Here is a 14,693-nt window from a genome sequence, read left to right as displayed (position 1 = left end):
TGTTTAGACAAACGTGGTGGCCACGCGAAAGACATTATTTTTAAAAAATAATATTTGTTGTAAAGCTGCATTATATGTTTAATAAAAATATATGTTTCTGACATTAGTCGTTTAATTAGTATAGTAATAACACGCCTAAAACCATCAATACCCATTGCGCCACCCGTTATAACATTGTAAAAATCGGCCCATTTATAATTTCAAAAAAATCACAATACAAACGAACTTAATTGTTGTAAATATCTTGGCTTCGCTATAGAGTTTCAATGGCATTGTTAGTAAAGTATTAAAAACAACTCTCTTTGGGCATTATAGAACGATTTTTTTTAAGTAGTCGCTAGTTTGGAATAAAAAAAAACGATCTATTACTGAAACAGTCACTAACAAGGTCATGTAAATTTCGATTTTTAATTCCATAACAGTATAAATACCATTAAAATGGGATTTTTGCGTTAATATAGATATCGGAAAACGGGATTGGGATTATATAAAAGTTAGATTACGTTTTACATCGCGTTATATTAATATAATTTCCTGATTTTTAAGTAAATTAAAACTTTTAATTAATACATCTGCCAATAAATTACAGCCGACGGAGTTTTTTGTTAGTAATTACGTATTTACTTTGAAGTTTCTTCTAATATTCTTGATAGTAATTATGACTGATGATGGAAATTTAAGCACCAAGCAGGCGCGGGAATAATAACGAATTTTATTTATTCGTCGAAGAAAGGGGTGTATTTAAATGGGCCCATTAATAATTCCCATTATTTAAGTTTAAAACAAAATGTTATCCGCTAATCAAATTAACGAAACTATATATTCTATTAACTTAAATTCAGTTACGTAAATAAAATGAGTTTTCAACTCAATTATTGAGGACGATAAAAAACAATTAAAAGGGTATAACAATTACAGTTCAAAATGCCAAACACGAGTGCCACTACAACTCTAACACAATTTCGATTGCAATTCAAAAATCTATACCATCAAAACGCCACTAATTTGTTGAAGGCGAATGCGGCATCAGATAGGGTGGCGAGGGCGGGCGTCACGACGCTACGTCCTGCGCAAAGGACAGGCATTCCAAATGTGGCGTTAGGACTCCAATGGCAGATACTCAGTGTACATTTCAGTCAACCCTCGAGAACAGGGGTGCATCTATATAATCTATATCCTTAAGTGTTGAATATAAGCAAAACATTACCTAAATTTCTTATTAACTGGGTGTTTTAAATGTGCACCCGAAGTTAATTAATTATTAATACCTAAATACACAATGGCTTTCCCTACTGAAGTTAAACAAGCGTAAAACATGTAATGTTTAAAATCCTGTGCAACTCTTCCAATGTTAGTTTAAAGCAATAAATATGATTAAACGACGTTTTCGTTTTCCACAATTAGTGATCGTTGTTGACGCGAACAAAGGACAGCAATAATAATTTTCCATGTTCACCCTTATCATGTACCGAGAATAAACTTTTTTTGAACCGTTATGTACTCGCCGGACAAAATGATGGGCTCGAAGGGCCCTACTGGATTACATGGACCGATTACGACGACGGGAGCCTGTTTTCCGGGCAGATACTCACCGACCTATAGAAGTCCGGAACCTATGGGAAGGCGATGTATGCCCAATCCGTCGGTAAGTTTACGTCATTAATTATTTATAACTTACATGTATGCGTTAGATCAAAATTTCATAACGAAATCGGCTCACTGACATTTAAATCGAAATCTTTTTAATGGAGGTAATACCTTGGAAGTTACTTAAGGGAACACAAAGGGGATGTTAAAGACGGGGATTGCAATACTCGTAACCTGCGTTGATGAAAATAATTAGATTTAAGAGATAGTACTCATTATTTAAGCGTCCCGACTCGCGTAAACTTTTTTGAATAAATGGTTTAATAATACCGGTTGGAGGGGAAAACGTTGATTGCCATTTTTTGGTGATTGCTTTCAGTTGTTCCGGCGGTATTAGCCAAATTTGTTCTTTTTATTACTTTTTCCAATTGTTTCTTTACATTGCCGTTTGAGTGTTTTATCGTGAACCTAGAGATTGACAAATGTTATTGCTTTAACATTATTACTTTGATCTACCAAATTGTGAATGGCGCATAAAAAAATACCATTATTTCGGCGATGTATAATGATCCAATAGTCATGGAGTTGATAGTTAGACTCCAAAAAATGTTAGTCAACCGTCCATTTTAATGGAGAATCCCGAAAAAGATTTTAACGCTTTGCTGTTATAGAATTTATCCGCGAATTTATTTGATCTGTGGTAGAATAAAATTAACTTAGGATAACAAAGTGCCCTCTTTGGTCAATGTATGTTCTACTACACCCCTTCCAGCCTATTTGCAAGTATTAATATTAATTCCAAAAGTTTAAACTGCTATATAGTTCATTTTATCTTGCTTGATTTTCTGGCAACGTTAGTAGAGATTGTTATCTGCTATCTGCAAAGAAAACAGAGCCTTCCTCCAGAATGAAATAATATTCGTACTAAAAGCATATTTAACTGTGAACACCTTTATGATATCACAGTAATTTTTATTCCTTTCAAATCTGTTTTTCCAATCCACCTCTTTCCGTCAGGTCATTTTGCACATCATTAAAATAACAAATTAATACTACGGATGAGTGTATTCGAACATTAACATGTAATTTGTGCTGGTTTTGTGCAAATCAAGCAGTGGTGAAATTTTGTGGCCGTGATTTTGGTTACATAACTCGAACCATACCTATCACATAGGTACTAGACTTTGTTACAAGATGGTTGGCTGTGGTTCACTGGGAAAAAAGGTAACTACTAATGCCAATGGTTTACAATAACCAACAGCAATAGAGTGTTCTCGTTATTACTCCGAAATCAAAATTGAAGTATACAGCTTATCCATTTTTCGCACTCAGCACTGGAATTTAAAGAGTTGGTTGAATTCGGGAAATGTTAAATTCGACTAATATTATGTAGAATAAAAAAAGAATCTCGGTTTTTGCATTTTTTGGAATAATCTATTTCACAACAAAACAATTAAAATGTACACCTTAGTCTACTACATTACCAGAACACTTTATTTCAAGAGGAATTTGAATGTAATATTGTTATTAATGTATAATTTTCAATTTGGTGATATAATTGGTTGCAATGTTTTTTTCTTTATTGCCGTTAAAGTAGAGTGTCGCCGACGTTATAGTACCAAACGCCGCATTTTATTGGTTTACCGTTAATGGGTAATTTTTGATTGGCCTTTTTTAAAAAGTATAGTTTTGGTTTAAATGTAGCTTGAATATTCTCAAACAAAGATTCCCAAACTAGTTTGGGCCAGAGAAAAACGAACTGATACGTTCAAATAAGAACTTGTGTTGAAATAGGGGTCGATGTTTGGGCCTCTTCGGCCCACAAAATCAGTTTTCGTTTAGGTCGATCCCTAGGAAACCAATTCGACCCCGAGGGCTCGATGTCGTCCACTTTGGAAATCCCTGCTCTAAAGGGTAAAACAAAGCGAAAATAAATTTGATTCGTCTCAAAAATAGGACCAATATCTTGATACTCCCTTTTTTAATAAATCTTAGCTATAGCTTATCGGTTAGTAAAAATCCTCGCATTTTAAGACTCCGCTAGGGCGGGCTTATTTCGCACAAATACTGCAAAAAATGGGGTATTTTACGTTTGAATCTTCAGTTTTTCGGTGTAGGTAAAATCTGTGTGTCCACGGATGGAAAGGGAATAGGCAATAGGGAAAAAATCTTTATTTTTCATTTTACGACAAAAAGTCATTCTTCAAGGGATAAGTAGTGTAGTGATTCTTGCAAGACAAGACAAGACTTGTCTTTTCTTGTTTCTTGTAACTTCTTGCAAATTTATTTCTGTCAAGAGACTTCTTGTCTTGTATTTTGTCTTATCTTGGAAATTTATTGCAAGTTTTGCGGTGTATGACTCCTTGGTATGGGAACTTACGCATATATTAGTCATGTAGGCCAAACAACCTCTTCGCCATTATTTGCCACTAATTCTTTATTTAAAGTAAAAAATTTCAAAAATTGTTTAAATATTTTATTAAAAACGCTGAATATCGGATTAATGTGAATATCACCATTTGCTTTGAAATTCAAAACACCCGTAAATTTTTTGAGTTAGTTTATACAGCAGTTAAGATGTCAACCTTTACCTTTCATTTTGCAAAATATTATGCTTTTTTAATTGCCTTTATTTTATAGTGCGCGGAGTGTTAGCTAATTAGCTACTCTTCCCACTCAACCCACTATACAATCACAAACAGCCATGCCTTACCTGGGATTCGAACCCAGGACCCTTGTAGCCAAAGTTAGAGCTCCTAACGTAAGCTCATCCTTTAAATGCTTACACTATTTTCCAGGACGCCGCACTTTCAGATATAGGTAGACTGAAGTATGATCCATAGTCAATCATGTTCCCAAAATTGTCATGAAACCTTCATTTTCATGCCTACTTCATTTCAGGAAGTTTTCCGTGTCCCTGATAATGGCAGTAACATTTTACCAGACTACTTTTCCTGCCGCCTGTCGCTTTATCAGACTCATTTTCCTCGCACCTGTAATGTGATTTAGTTTAAATGTCATCTCTGACACAATGGTATAACTGAAATGTTCTACACTCTAGAGGGGCGTCTAATTGTATGCATCCAAAATAAGTTGCTAAAACAAATAAAGATGTGATATGGATTAATTTCAATATTTTTGCTTTAGCTTCACAGAAAATAAATCTTTTACGCTCTTAAACTGTTACCGGCACTATACCAGTTGACAATATCAACTTTTCTTCAGTTGAATAGATCGCACACGAAAGCAAATAAAAATACGGAAGCTGCAGCAACAATATTCAAATTGGTTAATATGATAGCCAGATCTTTAGTTATTTTGGTTGCATAAAACTAGGCGTTCTTCAGAAGGATGTTGTCACTTAAAAGTAGACATGGAGAAAACAACACACAAAAAATCCCTACGTCTACTTCTTACAAATACCACTTGTTTTTTTTAAGATGGGCCATACGACAATGTACAGGCGTTGAGTTATTTAAAGTGGGTCAGAGGGAAATTTACATTGCATCAATTGTTTCTAAAACAATAAAACAATAAATTTATTCAAATGAGATATAAACGTATAAAATTACAATCGGTGCTCGAATTGTTTTCCACCGGCAAACAAACAATGTCCGATACTCGGCACTGAATAGCTCGCATACCACTCATGTTACTATGCCCATTCTTGTACAAATTGTACTACATGAACACCTTTTCGAGAAGCGGAATACATGTTGCTGCTTCGTTGATGCATTTTGAAGGATCAGATTGAGAATGTCAGTGAAATAACTCAGCGCAAGGCCTAGATTTGCGAACAATTGGGCCAATGTAAATTTCCCTATGGCCCACTTTAAATAACTCAATGCCTTTACATTGTCGTATGGCACCCTGTATGAAAATTGAAATTTTATATTAATAAAGACGATTTTGGGAAAAATGTAGTAGAAAACCTGTCAGTAAAGTTAAACAATTTCACTCGGAAATTAAAGTACTCTCTCGTACTTCAATATTTCTTCGCCATTAATGATAAATTTTCCTGATTTTTATGTAGTCACTTGTCTTGCGCAAGACAATACAAGAAGTAAGAAACCTACGATCTATACTGAATGGTTTTTATTTATTTACATTTTACAAAAGTTAAGATAGCCGATTTTGTATACAAACATGTTACGTGTAGATCTTATTTATATGTGCCACTATTCTAATTTCCTGAAAGCATTTTCCAAAATGTTAACCGAAAACAAGCGTATTCATTAATTAATGCAATGTTAATTGTTATGCTATTGGAAATGCGTCTTAATAATACGCTATGAAACTGTGCATGCGCACATTTGATGTTTACAATATGCGATATCCTTGTCTTTATTAGAAGAATCTTTGGTTAAAATTAAAAAAAAATGTTTGTTTAAATAAGAAAGTTCACATTGCGCAGTCTGAGCATGCGCACGTCTGATTTTTACAATATGAGATATGCTTGTCTTTAGTGGACACATCTGTGGTTAAAATTTCAAAAAATTCTTTATGCCTAATGTACACTGCCAAAAGTCATTAATTTACTGATAATTGTTAATTAATAAACACTAAATTATACAGGAAAATAGACTTTCAAGTTTTAATATTTTCATTGAACATTGTTTGTCGTGTAATCAATTATAATTAATTAAACTTTTGGTATTATTAGTCACTTAGTAATTATTCAAGAGGACTGATAGATAATTTTGTTTTGTTTTGATTTTTGTTATTGGTATCAGTAGTTTACGAAAAAAATTTTAGTTTACTTTGACATTCTTTTTCCGTTTTTTTTGTAATAAAACCTAGTATAATTTTTGTAGGTTATATATACACAGAAAAAGAAAGTGTTTAGAGTGCTCGAGCTAGGCAGGTTAAAATACAATCTAAAAATGGAATAAGATGCAGATTCTCAGGACAGTTTGCAAACTTAACCCAACCTTTTTTTTTACAGAAAGAAAGATAAATTAATTTACATTACCGCTCGTTAGTATTAAAGACAAGGGCAAGAGATAATCGAAGGTGTTTTACAGTTAATTACACTTCATAAGTTCCTGTATTTCAAGTAATCAATTGCAGAACAATTCGTCACGACAATGGCAAGAATCGGCAAAGATACTTCTTTACCTACACGTTGGTAGCTCCGGTACTTCGAGTAATCAAGTATTAAGTGCATTTAATTGTAATGACAACGGCTATAATCCCCAATCCCCATTTGTACTATGACAATAAGACAAGACATGGCTATAAAGGAACTCAACTTCGTCAAGTTCGCGCAGATGACGTATTTATCCCAATGACGTCACACGAATCACCGCCATGTTTGAAAATGTCATACACTTCATAAGATATAATATTATTTTATTGTTACTTGCTTGTATTTTGTAGTTAATTAATAAAAAATTAATTCTGTTTGTATTTTGTCATGGCAAATGCCTTTAATATAAATTAATTATTAATACTATATAACTAAAAATACCAGCCCCTACGGGCCTGTGTGGCATCCTACGTCAGCAATCAGCATTAGTTTGGTGAAATACTAAATATATAAAATTTAAAAAATTAAGCATCGACCGGGAATCGAACGCAGATAAAACGTAAAAAGTTAATAGTACATTCTAGAGTACATTAAAACACAAGTATCGTAAGACAAGCTTTTTACGCACGCGTTGGGTTTAGCGGCGAGTTTTTTTAAAAGGAACAAGTGGTTTTAATTTCAATAATAAATGTGTAAAAAAATATTGCAAACGAGGGTGTTATATGTATTACATGTCGGTTCATAACAAACGGAGATGTCCAAAGAACCTTCTTTATTTTTTGGCATACACTGCCAATGCACGAACACTTGAAAGATTTTATAGTAATCGATAAAATGCAGGTCTGCTTGGATGACACTACAATTTCACAATGCGCGACGAAATTAAATTGCGGCCTTCGCTTCAATTGGCGTATATTTAAATGGTCATTTTTAGTACGCATCCATTTTATATAATGCGGAAATACAACTAGTTTCAAAATTTCTCGCTCGCTAGCATGTCACTATAAAAGCTTTTCGGTCTCAATCAAAGGGGTGTAACTACACACTACGTTGCCATATAAAAGTTCTTTCAGCAAAAGTGGTGAGCTTTCAAACCGCAGAGCGACTCAATAAACCGGGAATCGCTTGTAAAAGCTTGGATCGAACCCATTTCGTTTTATTTTTATTATTCTGCGATCCTTTCTTTTCTAGGGGTGGCCGTATTTTTGCGTAGACATAGACGTTTTTTTTATAATTGTTAAAATGTGCACTGTATTCAGGTCTTTTTGAAATTATGTGAGATTGAGTGGTATTCGGAAGTTCCATTTCTACTCGTAGTATAGATTGTTATATTCTTCTAGGCGGCCAATCTGTAGCATTTGTAAATAAAGATATTAACTTTACTTTAAAGGGACTTTGCCTATAGTGAACAAGATTCAAGAGAAACAGGATAAAAGGTTTCCACGCAATGATCCACATTTACCGTAAATACCCTCAGTGGCGACTCGTGAGTCCTGAAAGAGGGCACAAGTAAATTTTAACATTGGAAATGTTTAGGTTTTTTTTTCCTGTAGAAAGGTACGAGTTTCGTTCAAGCAGAAAAAACAACGGCGTCTCATCAAGTGACGATTGTACCGTACTCGGAAGGTGGAGGAAAAATCGCGGATCTTTCGATTGTACCGTGCTTAATAGCGCTCAATAGTTTTGTTAATTCCAATCTAAAATTCTCGGACATCTCCGGTGATAGTATTACATGCATGCTACGACGCTTATTAATCAGAAGGGTATCATTTGCAACAAGAGCGACCTTGCAAATGAGTGGAGCAAGTGATCCGAATGAATAAAAGTTTTTTGTATTATAAATGTAGTGTTAATTTTTTTAATTTATTTTTCTATTTTGCCGATACTAATTAACAAGGCGTTTTTTTGACAGATAACCTGCACATTAAGTTTGACGTTTCTGATACATCATAGGGCTGAATTGACTGGTCAATAGGTCTAATAATCGGAATTTTACGACTACGGTTCTTATACAAGGGGATAACTGGTTGACAGTGAGCGGCTAATGGAACAAATTCGTTAAAAAATTAGGTGCTGGGTCTTAAAAAAATGCTCGCACACGTCTACCATAATTTTTTGCAGTAAAGATAAATTTTTCAGGGGCGTGAAAAAGTAGAACTTGTCGTAGATTTCAGGCGGTAGGTTGAGAAATACCAAGCTCTTGCGATGCAGGATATGTTCATTTCTTGGGACTGCGAACAAAACTCTCTCTGAGTCGCTCATCGACAGCCTCAGAAACACGAGGGCGACCTGGAGATTTCTTATGAGTAATGCTACAACCACTTCGAAGGAAATTCGTATGCCAGGAGTACCAAGAGTATATTGTAGGCCTAAGTACAAGGAGGTTCCTTTTCATACTCGGTACGAAATTTATGTCGAACTCTTGTTCCAAAACACGCAACGAGTACGTTCAGACTCTTATGAAATCTGCCATTTTAGGTTTGTTTGTTACTGTCGCCCCTAGTGGCGGAATTTAGTACTATAACAATACGTGAATGAAATTTGAAGTATTTTGCTATACAAGATGACACTTCCATCTTCTTAATAAAATTCTATGTGTTAAAAAAAGTTGGGATTCTGAAGTGAATAGGTGACCTTGAGAAACAATGTTGGCGAAGACAAGGATGTAGTTTCATTTGAAATTGTTTTTAATTCCAAAATTTTGATTTGATGTCTACCATGAATTTCTTCGAAACCTTTGAATCTAAAACTTCAGTTCATTCTCATAAATATTTCTACAAACACCACGAATCTGCCATGGTGGAAAGTATAAAACTGTCATTGTGGTATAGTTCGGAAAATGGAGGGTTAAAACAATCGTTCTGCTTCTTTGGTTTTTATGTAATGAATGGTTTAAAAATCGCAAATCCAGTATAATGCAATGTGCCCTCGGACTACACTGACTACACAAAGCCGTTTTGTCCCTCTTGTACAGTCCACCAGCTGGTGACATCCTGTATAGGCATGAAATGAAACCAAATATGTAAATGACAGTTTAAAAGAACTTAGTCCCCAATTAATCTTAAAAAGAATATGCTCACTGGAAAGATAATTAATTTTATTCTAGAAAATAATTTAACAAATAAAAGCGAAATAATTTATTAAAAGATGCACTAATACTCATAAAAATGGTTCGTGATTTTATGCCGCCGGTATCGTGCTGCTTACTTCTTTCCAAATAAAATTAACGCAGATTTATAATATATATTTATAACGCGCAAGCTTAGAATGCAGGGCACTATAAAATACCATGTGCAATTTGAAATCAACACACGCGGCTCATCGGCCAGCTAGCTCCGTTAGCCAAATAGTTAACAGCGTAGAGAGGTATGATCTTACTCAGGGTAGTAGGTAAGTGAATTAAAAACTTTGACCACAAATTATTATAAAGGTTCCAAGTCAATCTCCGCCACTAATACTTACTGGTGCTGCGATGCAAGTCTTTCGGGTGCCACCTAATTCCAATTACAATTTTATCTGCAGCCACCGGAATTAGGAAAGGTAGCTTCAGTATAAAAAAAGTCAACAATTGACCCACAAGAAAAATTATTGTTTATTAACCAAAGAGTATGCAAAATACAAAAAAAAGGAAATCTTCCCATGAACTATTCATACAAAAATTAACCCACCAACAACCCCTGAAGTTATGTGACACCTCGTACCGCTAAGCAACGACAAGTATAATTACTAGAATTTAAAATCGAAATGATGTACTATAATCCGTAGCTTGAGGTGTTGAAGTTAATCGTAGTAACGAGCTCTTTACCTTACAAGTGATTACTTCTCTAGAGTAATTCGTATTTGATAGTTAAACAGTTCTAAAGATCAAGCATACTAATTACACGTAAAAATTTCCACTTACATAATGTGGGTCAAATAACCTGTTCATTGATATTTAGGTCTTAACAAAAGAAAAAAAAAGGTTGAAGGTACGTCACCGCTAACGATAAATTGTATCGGCACTTCCACAGGTTCCTGGTGTAACCAAAAATAATTCCTACGGAGGTAACAAAGCTTGTGCTCCAGATATATTTCTCTCACAATCTACGTTCGGCAATCTTAATGTTTCTACGGGATGTTTTACAGCACACTTATCTGCAATAGGCCGATTATTTCCCCATATTCAGCTGAATATTAACCCCCTTGCAAAGACTCTAAAACGTAACCTAATTATGACTACGTTATAACCCACAATAATGGTAACCTCTTATTCAGAGAGTACACAAAAGAAAAGAACTGGAATCGTCCCAAATGACTTCAAAATTTACTATATGGTCGGTATTTGTTCCCCTAGAATAGAAAAAAGAACATGGGTAACCTCAATTCGTGCACAAGAAAACACTTACGATTTGGAATGCTTGAGTTTTCCGTATTAAAAGTCCATTTCGGAAAAGATTGTAACCGAACGTCCAAAAACAAATTGTCGGCACAACGGGTAATCGATTGATTAAAAATGCTTCCGCTAAGTATTAAATCAATTCGACCATTGGAAAATATATCAAACACCCAAATTCGGGAATTTAACACGGCCGATTCTATTGCAAGTTGCTAAAAGACGCCACAAGTTTCGAAATTTTACCCAAGCCAAAGCTACGGATAGTTATCTCTAACGAATACCCTACGTATTTGATACATGACCATATTATAAGGTAATGTAATGGTTACGAGTGGTTAACATAAAAAAAACAAAACAATCTAAATGTCCTCTAACCACAAGAAGACAAGTTAAATTGAAGAGGCAAACACAGAAATGCAAAAGTAACTAGAAATTGGTCGCATTCAATGACTTGAGAGAATTTAGAAAATATACAGGTGGGAATTGAAATATGGACAGAAATGTTAATATTATTTAAAAACTGTTACACTCCCCCTCTCCTCCGAGAGGCGGTAAACTTCCAAGAAGTTTATAATATAATTCTGAGAAACACACCAAATGCCCCAATTTTCATAAAAATAGCAAGTCCTTTTTCTTAACAAACGCGAACACCCGTAACAAATCAATGAGAACAAAAAACGACAATGAAAACAAAACTCTGCTTCTTTAAACAACCGTTAGTAGTTGCAATTTTCCAACTGTTTCCACTGTTAAATTGCTATCTCTTAGTATTTTGCTGTTGCTGCTCAACCAAAATGGACATGGACCCTCTTCTTAACAATTTTACCATTCGACTCCTTTAAATCCACTGCCTGGTATTAAGATTTTAATAAAATTTCGTCTATACACGCGGTATTCGTTTCAGCTCGACCAAAAACTCCTTGAACTTGACATCAGTGCAAAGTAAAATCGGCTGTAGCGCTATGCCTTTATGAACAACATGGGTCAAGGTAAATATTTCCATTGCATAGTTACCTAATAGAATTCGAATAAGGAAGAGGGCTGATCGCCATTTATTTTTATGAAACTACGAAAATAAATCTTGTACTTTACATATAGCTAGACATTGAAATTACATACCTACACGAATTGCAAATAAATCCTGAAAAACGGATATGTCCTCTAACATTATACGAATGTAAAAACTAATAACACCAACTTATGATTTTCAGTACGCTGAATACAACGGGCACATTAAAAATTTACGTCAATCAATAGCGTATCTACAGCTACTAGAAAAACTAGTTCACTCATCCTGTACCTCATCGATAAATATATTAGAACAAATACGTGGTTTTACGAACAATACAGTTTTTGGCGAAGAAGAAGGATCGCGCATAAAGAAAACTGATAATGTTAAACTTGGCGGAATGTTTGTCAACAACACTAGGGTGACGCTTTGCATCATTGATGGGCTTACCTGAGCGCTGCGATCGCGGTCTCATGCATTACTCACTAGATCTAGTTAGCCGGCATTGCTTGTTTGTGAGCTTTTACCGGGAAAGCTCAGATTGCTACCGTTATTAGTTTATTTTTATCTGGGTCTTTAAATAAAAGCTCTCAATTAGCTTTCTTCTAGTTAACTAATGATTTGCCTTTTATTAATTGCAGAGGCCGGTAGTTACGATAGGGTAAGAGAGAATGAAATTGTGAGCTCCATGTTTAATAAGGTATTTGAGGGGGTGATTCTCACCTACTCCACTAACTTGTGTCAGAGTAGACCGATTGTTAATAGAAAGGAAAGCTCCGTGTAAACGTTTATTAAATAAAGGTAGTCGTCGATTACCTTTCCAAGCTTATTGCTACGTCTATGGGTACTTATTTCGAAATTCTAAGTTTGTTAGCACATTTCAATTTTGAGAGCTTCCAGAGGCGGCGGAACATGTTTTATTATTAACATGGTCGAAGGATACCACCGGGGAATTTGGTGCCCCCTTCGCTCCAATAGTTCAACTCCAGGGAGCATTCCCTTTTTCCCAAATTAGAAACCACTACAGGCGCAAAAAGTATGAAGGCTCTCGTTTGAAGCTGATACGAGTTACAAGACATTAAATGAGCTCGATATAAAGAAAACCTGTTTAATTTTACATTAACAAAAGTTGTTTAAAAGATGTTGAACACTTACTTATGAGATTGAACGGTAGAAACTACCCATTTTAGGTTTTCTATTTTGAAAGCTTAGTCCTTGTTTCCGATAGGGCCAATTTAGTGGCAAATTGTGAAAGTTCGCACACAATATTACCTTGATGGCTTCACTATGTAACATGTATGAAATGGTTAGGTTAGTTTAAAATTGTAACGAGGGTCCGCTGGCGTACTTTAGTTCTTTTTAAGATTAGTATTTGGGACTCATGAGTGTGAGTGCGATTTAAAATTAGATTTTGGTAGTTGGAACGGTTTTAAGGGTGTTTTCCCAAATTAAAAGTTTATGGTTTTGCGGTTTTCGGAGTTGATTATTATAAGGTACACAGAGTGGTTTCATTATAGAGCAGTAAATAGGGGCAGTTTGGAGGGACATTAGGCAGAGTTAATGGGTTATCCATGTCCGTTTTCGATGAGTTGGATCCGTTTTCTACCGCAGCATGGGAATCGCGTATGACAAAGATTACAAAAAATGCGTTGGATTGGTAAATAAGTTAAAGTTTATTGGTTAAACAAGTAAAAATGGCCGATTAGCAACCATTTTGGGAGCGTGTTTTTAAAAAAATGAGAAAAATATGGATGAAGTCACGGGAGGTATTAGCGCCAGCGTGAAAACTACAGTGGGGTTTGTGACGTTGGATTACGTGTTAGGGTTGCGGAAGTATATCGAGCTGCAGAAGAGATCGCGTTAATAATAAAAAATCTTTAATTCTTGGAACGAACTTGATTGTTAATAAATATATCGTCATATCAGGGCTTCAGATTGGTGAACTCATTTCCATTTAAGTAAGTAATTGATGCTTTGTATAAAAATTTCGATATAATTAAATCAAAGTTAAAGTCAGGTTAGATGTAAAAAGTGACCTAGACACATACTATGTATAGGTAAGTTCGGACGATGTCTATTCGATTGAGCTTGTCGATTCAACTCACATTTTGACACATTTTAAAGAAATTGTTTGAAATAGGTTTACCTTAACTTCTTCTTCATTATTGTAGGGAATATTCTAGAAATGCCGTTAGACATCGGGGTGTCATGAAAAATTAGTCGTGGGCCATAAGAAACTAAGGTGGATGTGACGCATTCTTGCCGGGAAATATTACGTGTTTGTTCTAGAACATTTGGAAGCATTCGGGAGCAATCGAGAACATTCTAAATATATTGTTGGTTGCTATATAAGCAAATCGAATTATGTTGTATGTTAATTCTAGCATCGATGCCAAGTGAAGCATTTATCTCCTGCTCGTGGTATGTTATACATGCTAAGTGATAAATAATAATTACTGTTAGGAATTAATACATTTCAAGACAATTGTGAGTTAATTGTAAACAAATACATCACATCATTAAATTTACGTTACATTTTAGTATTTTCTTAATAAAAATTCAAATAGTTGTCGGCTAGCATGAAATGAAATTAGGTTCATTAATGTAATAATAGAGAAACGGACCCTCTCCCTTTTTTACTTATAGCTTTAATTTTGGTTTGGTTGCAACCAGAGCTGGGTACTGCTCGCGAG

General features: G+C 34.8%; 1 protein-coding gene across 4 annotated transcripts in view; it reads left to right on the top strand.

Moving 5' to 3' along the window:
* Positions 1-1,156: 1,156 nt before the first annotated feature.
* The window catches only part of LOC116173114 (inhibitory POU protein), an 88,082-nt gene continuing 74,545 nt past the window's right edge, over positions 1,157-14,693 (top strand). For all 4 annotated transcript variants that reach the window (XM_031490400.1, XM_031490398.1, XM_031490397.1 and 1 more), the window contains exon 1: positions 1,157-1,645. In XM_031490400.1, the coding sequence (XP_031346260.1) occupies positions 1,496-1,645 (150 nt within the window). In that variant the 5' untranslated portion in view covers positions 1,157-1,495. The remainder of the gene's footprint in view (positions 1,646-14,693) is intronic.

This window comes from Photinus pyralis, unplaced genomic scaffold (genome assembly GCF_008802855.1).
Source record: "Photinus pyralis isolate 1611_PpyrPB1 unplaced genomic scaffold, Ppyr1.3 Ppyr1.4_LG6, whole genome shotgun sequence".
Taxonomy (NCBI): Eukaryota; Metazoa; Arthropoda; class Insecta; order Coleoptera; family Lampyridae; genus Photinus; species Photinus pyralis.
Note: the sequence above shows the minus strand (reverse complement) of the source record. Positions and strands in the feature narration are given on the sequence as shown.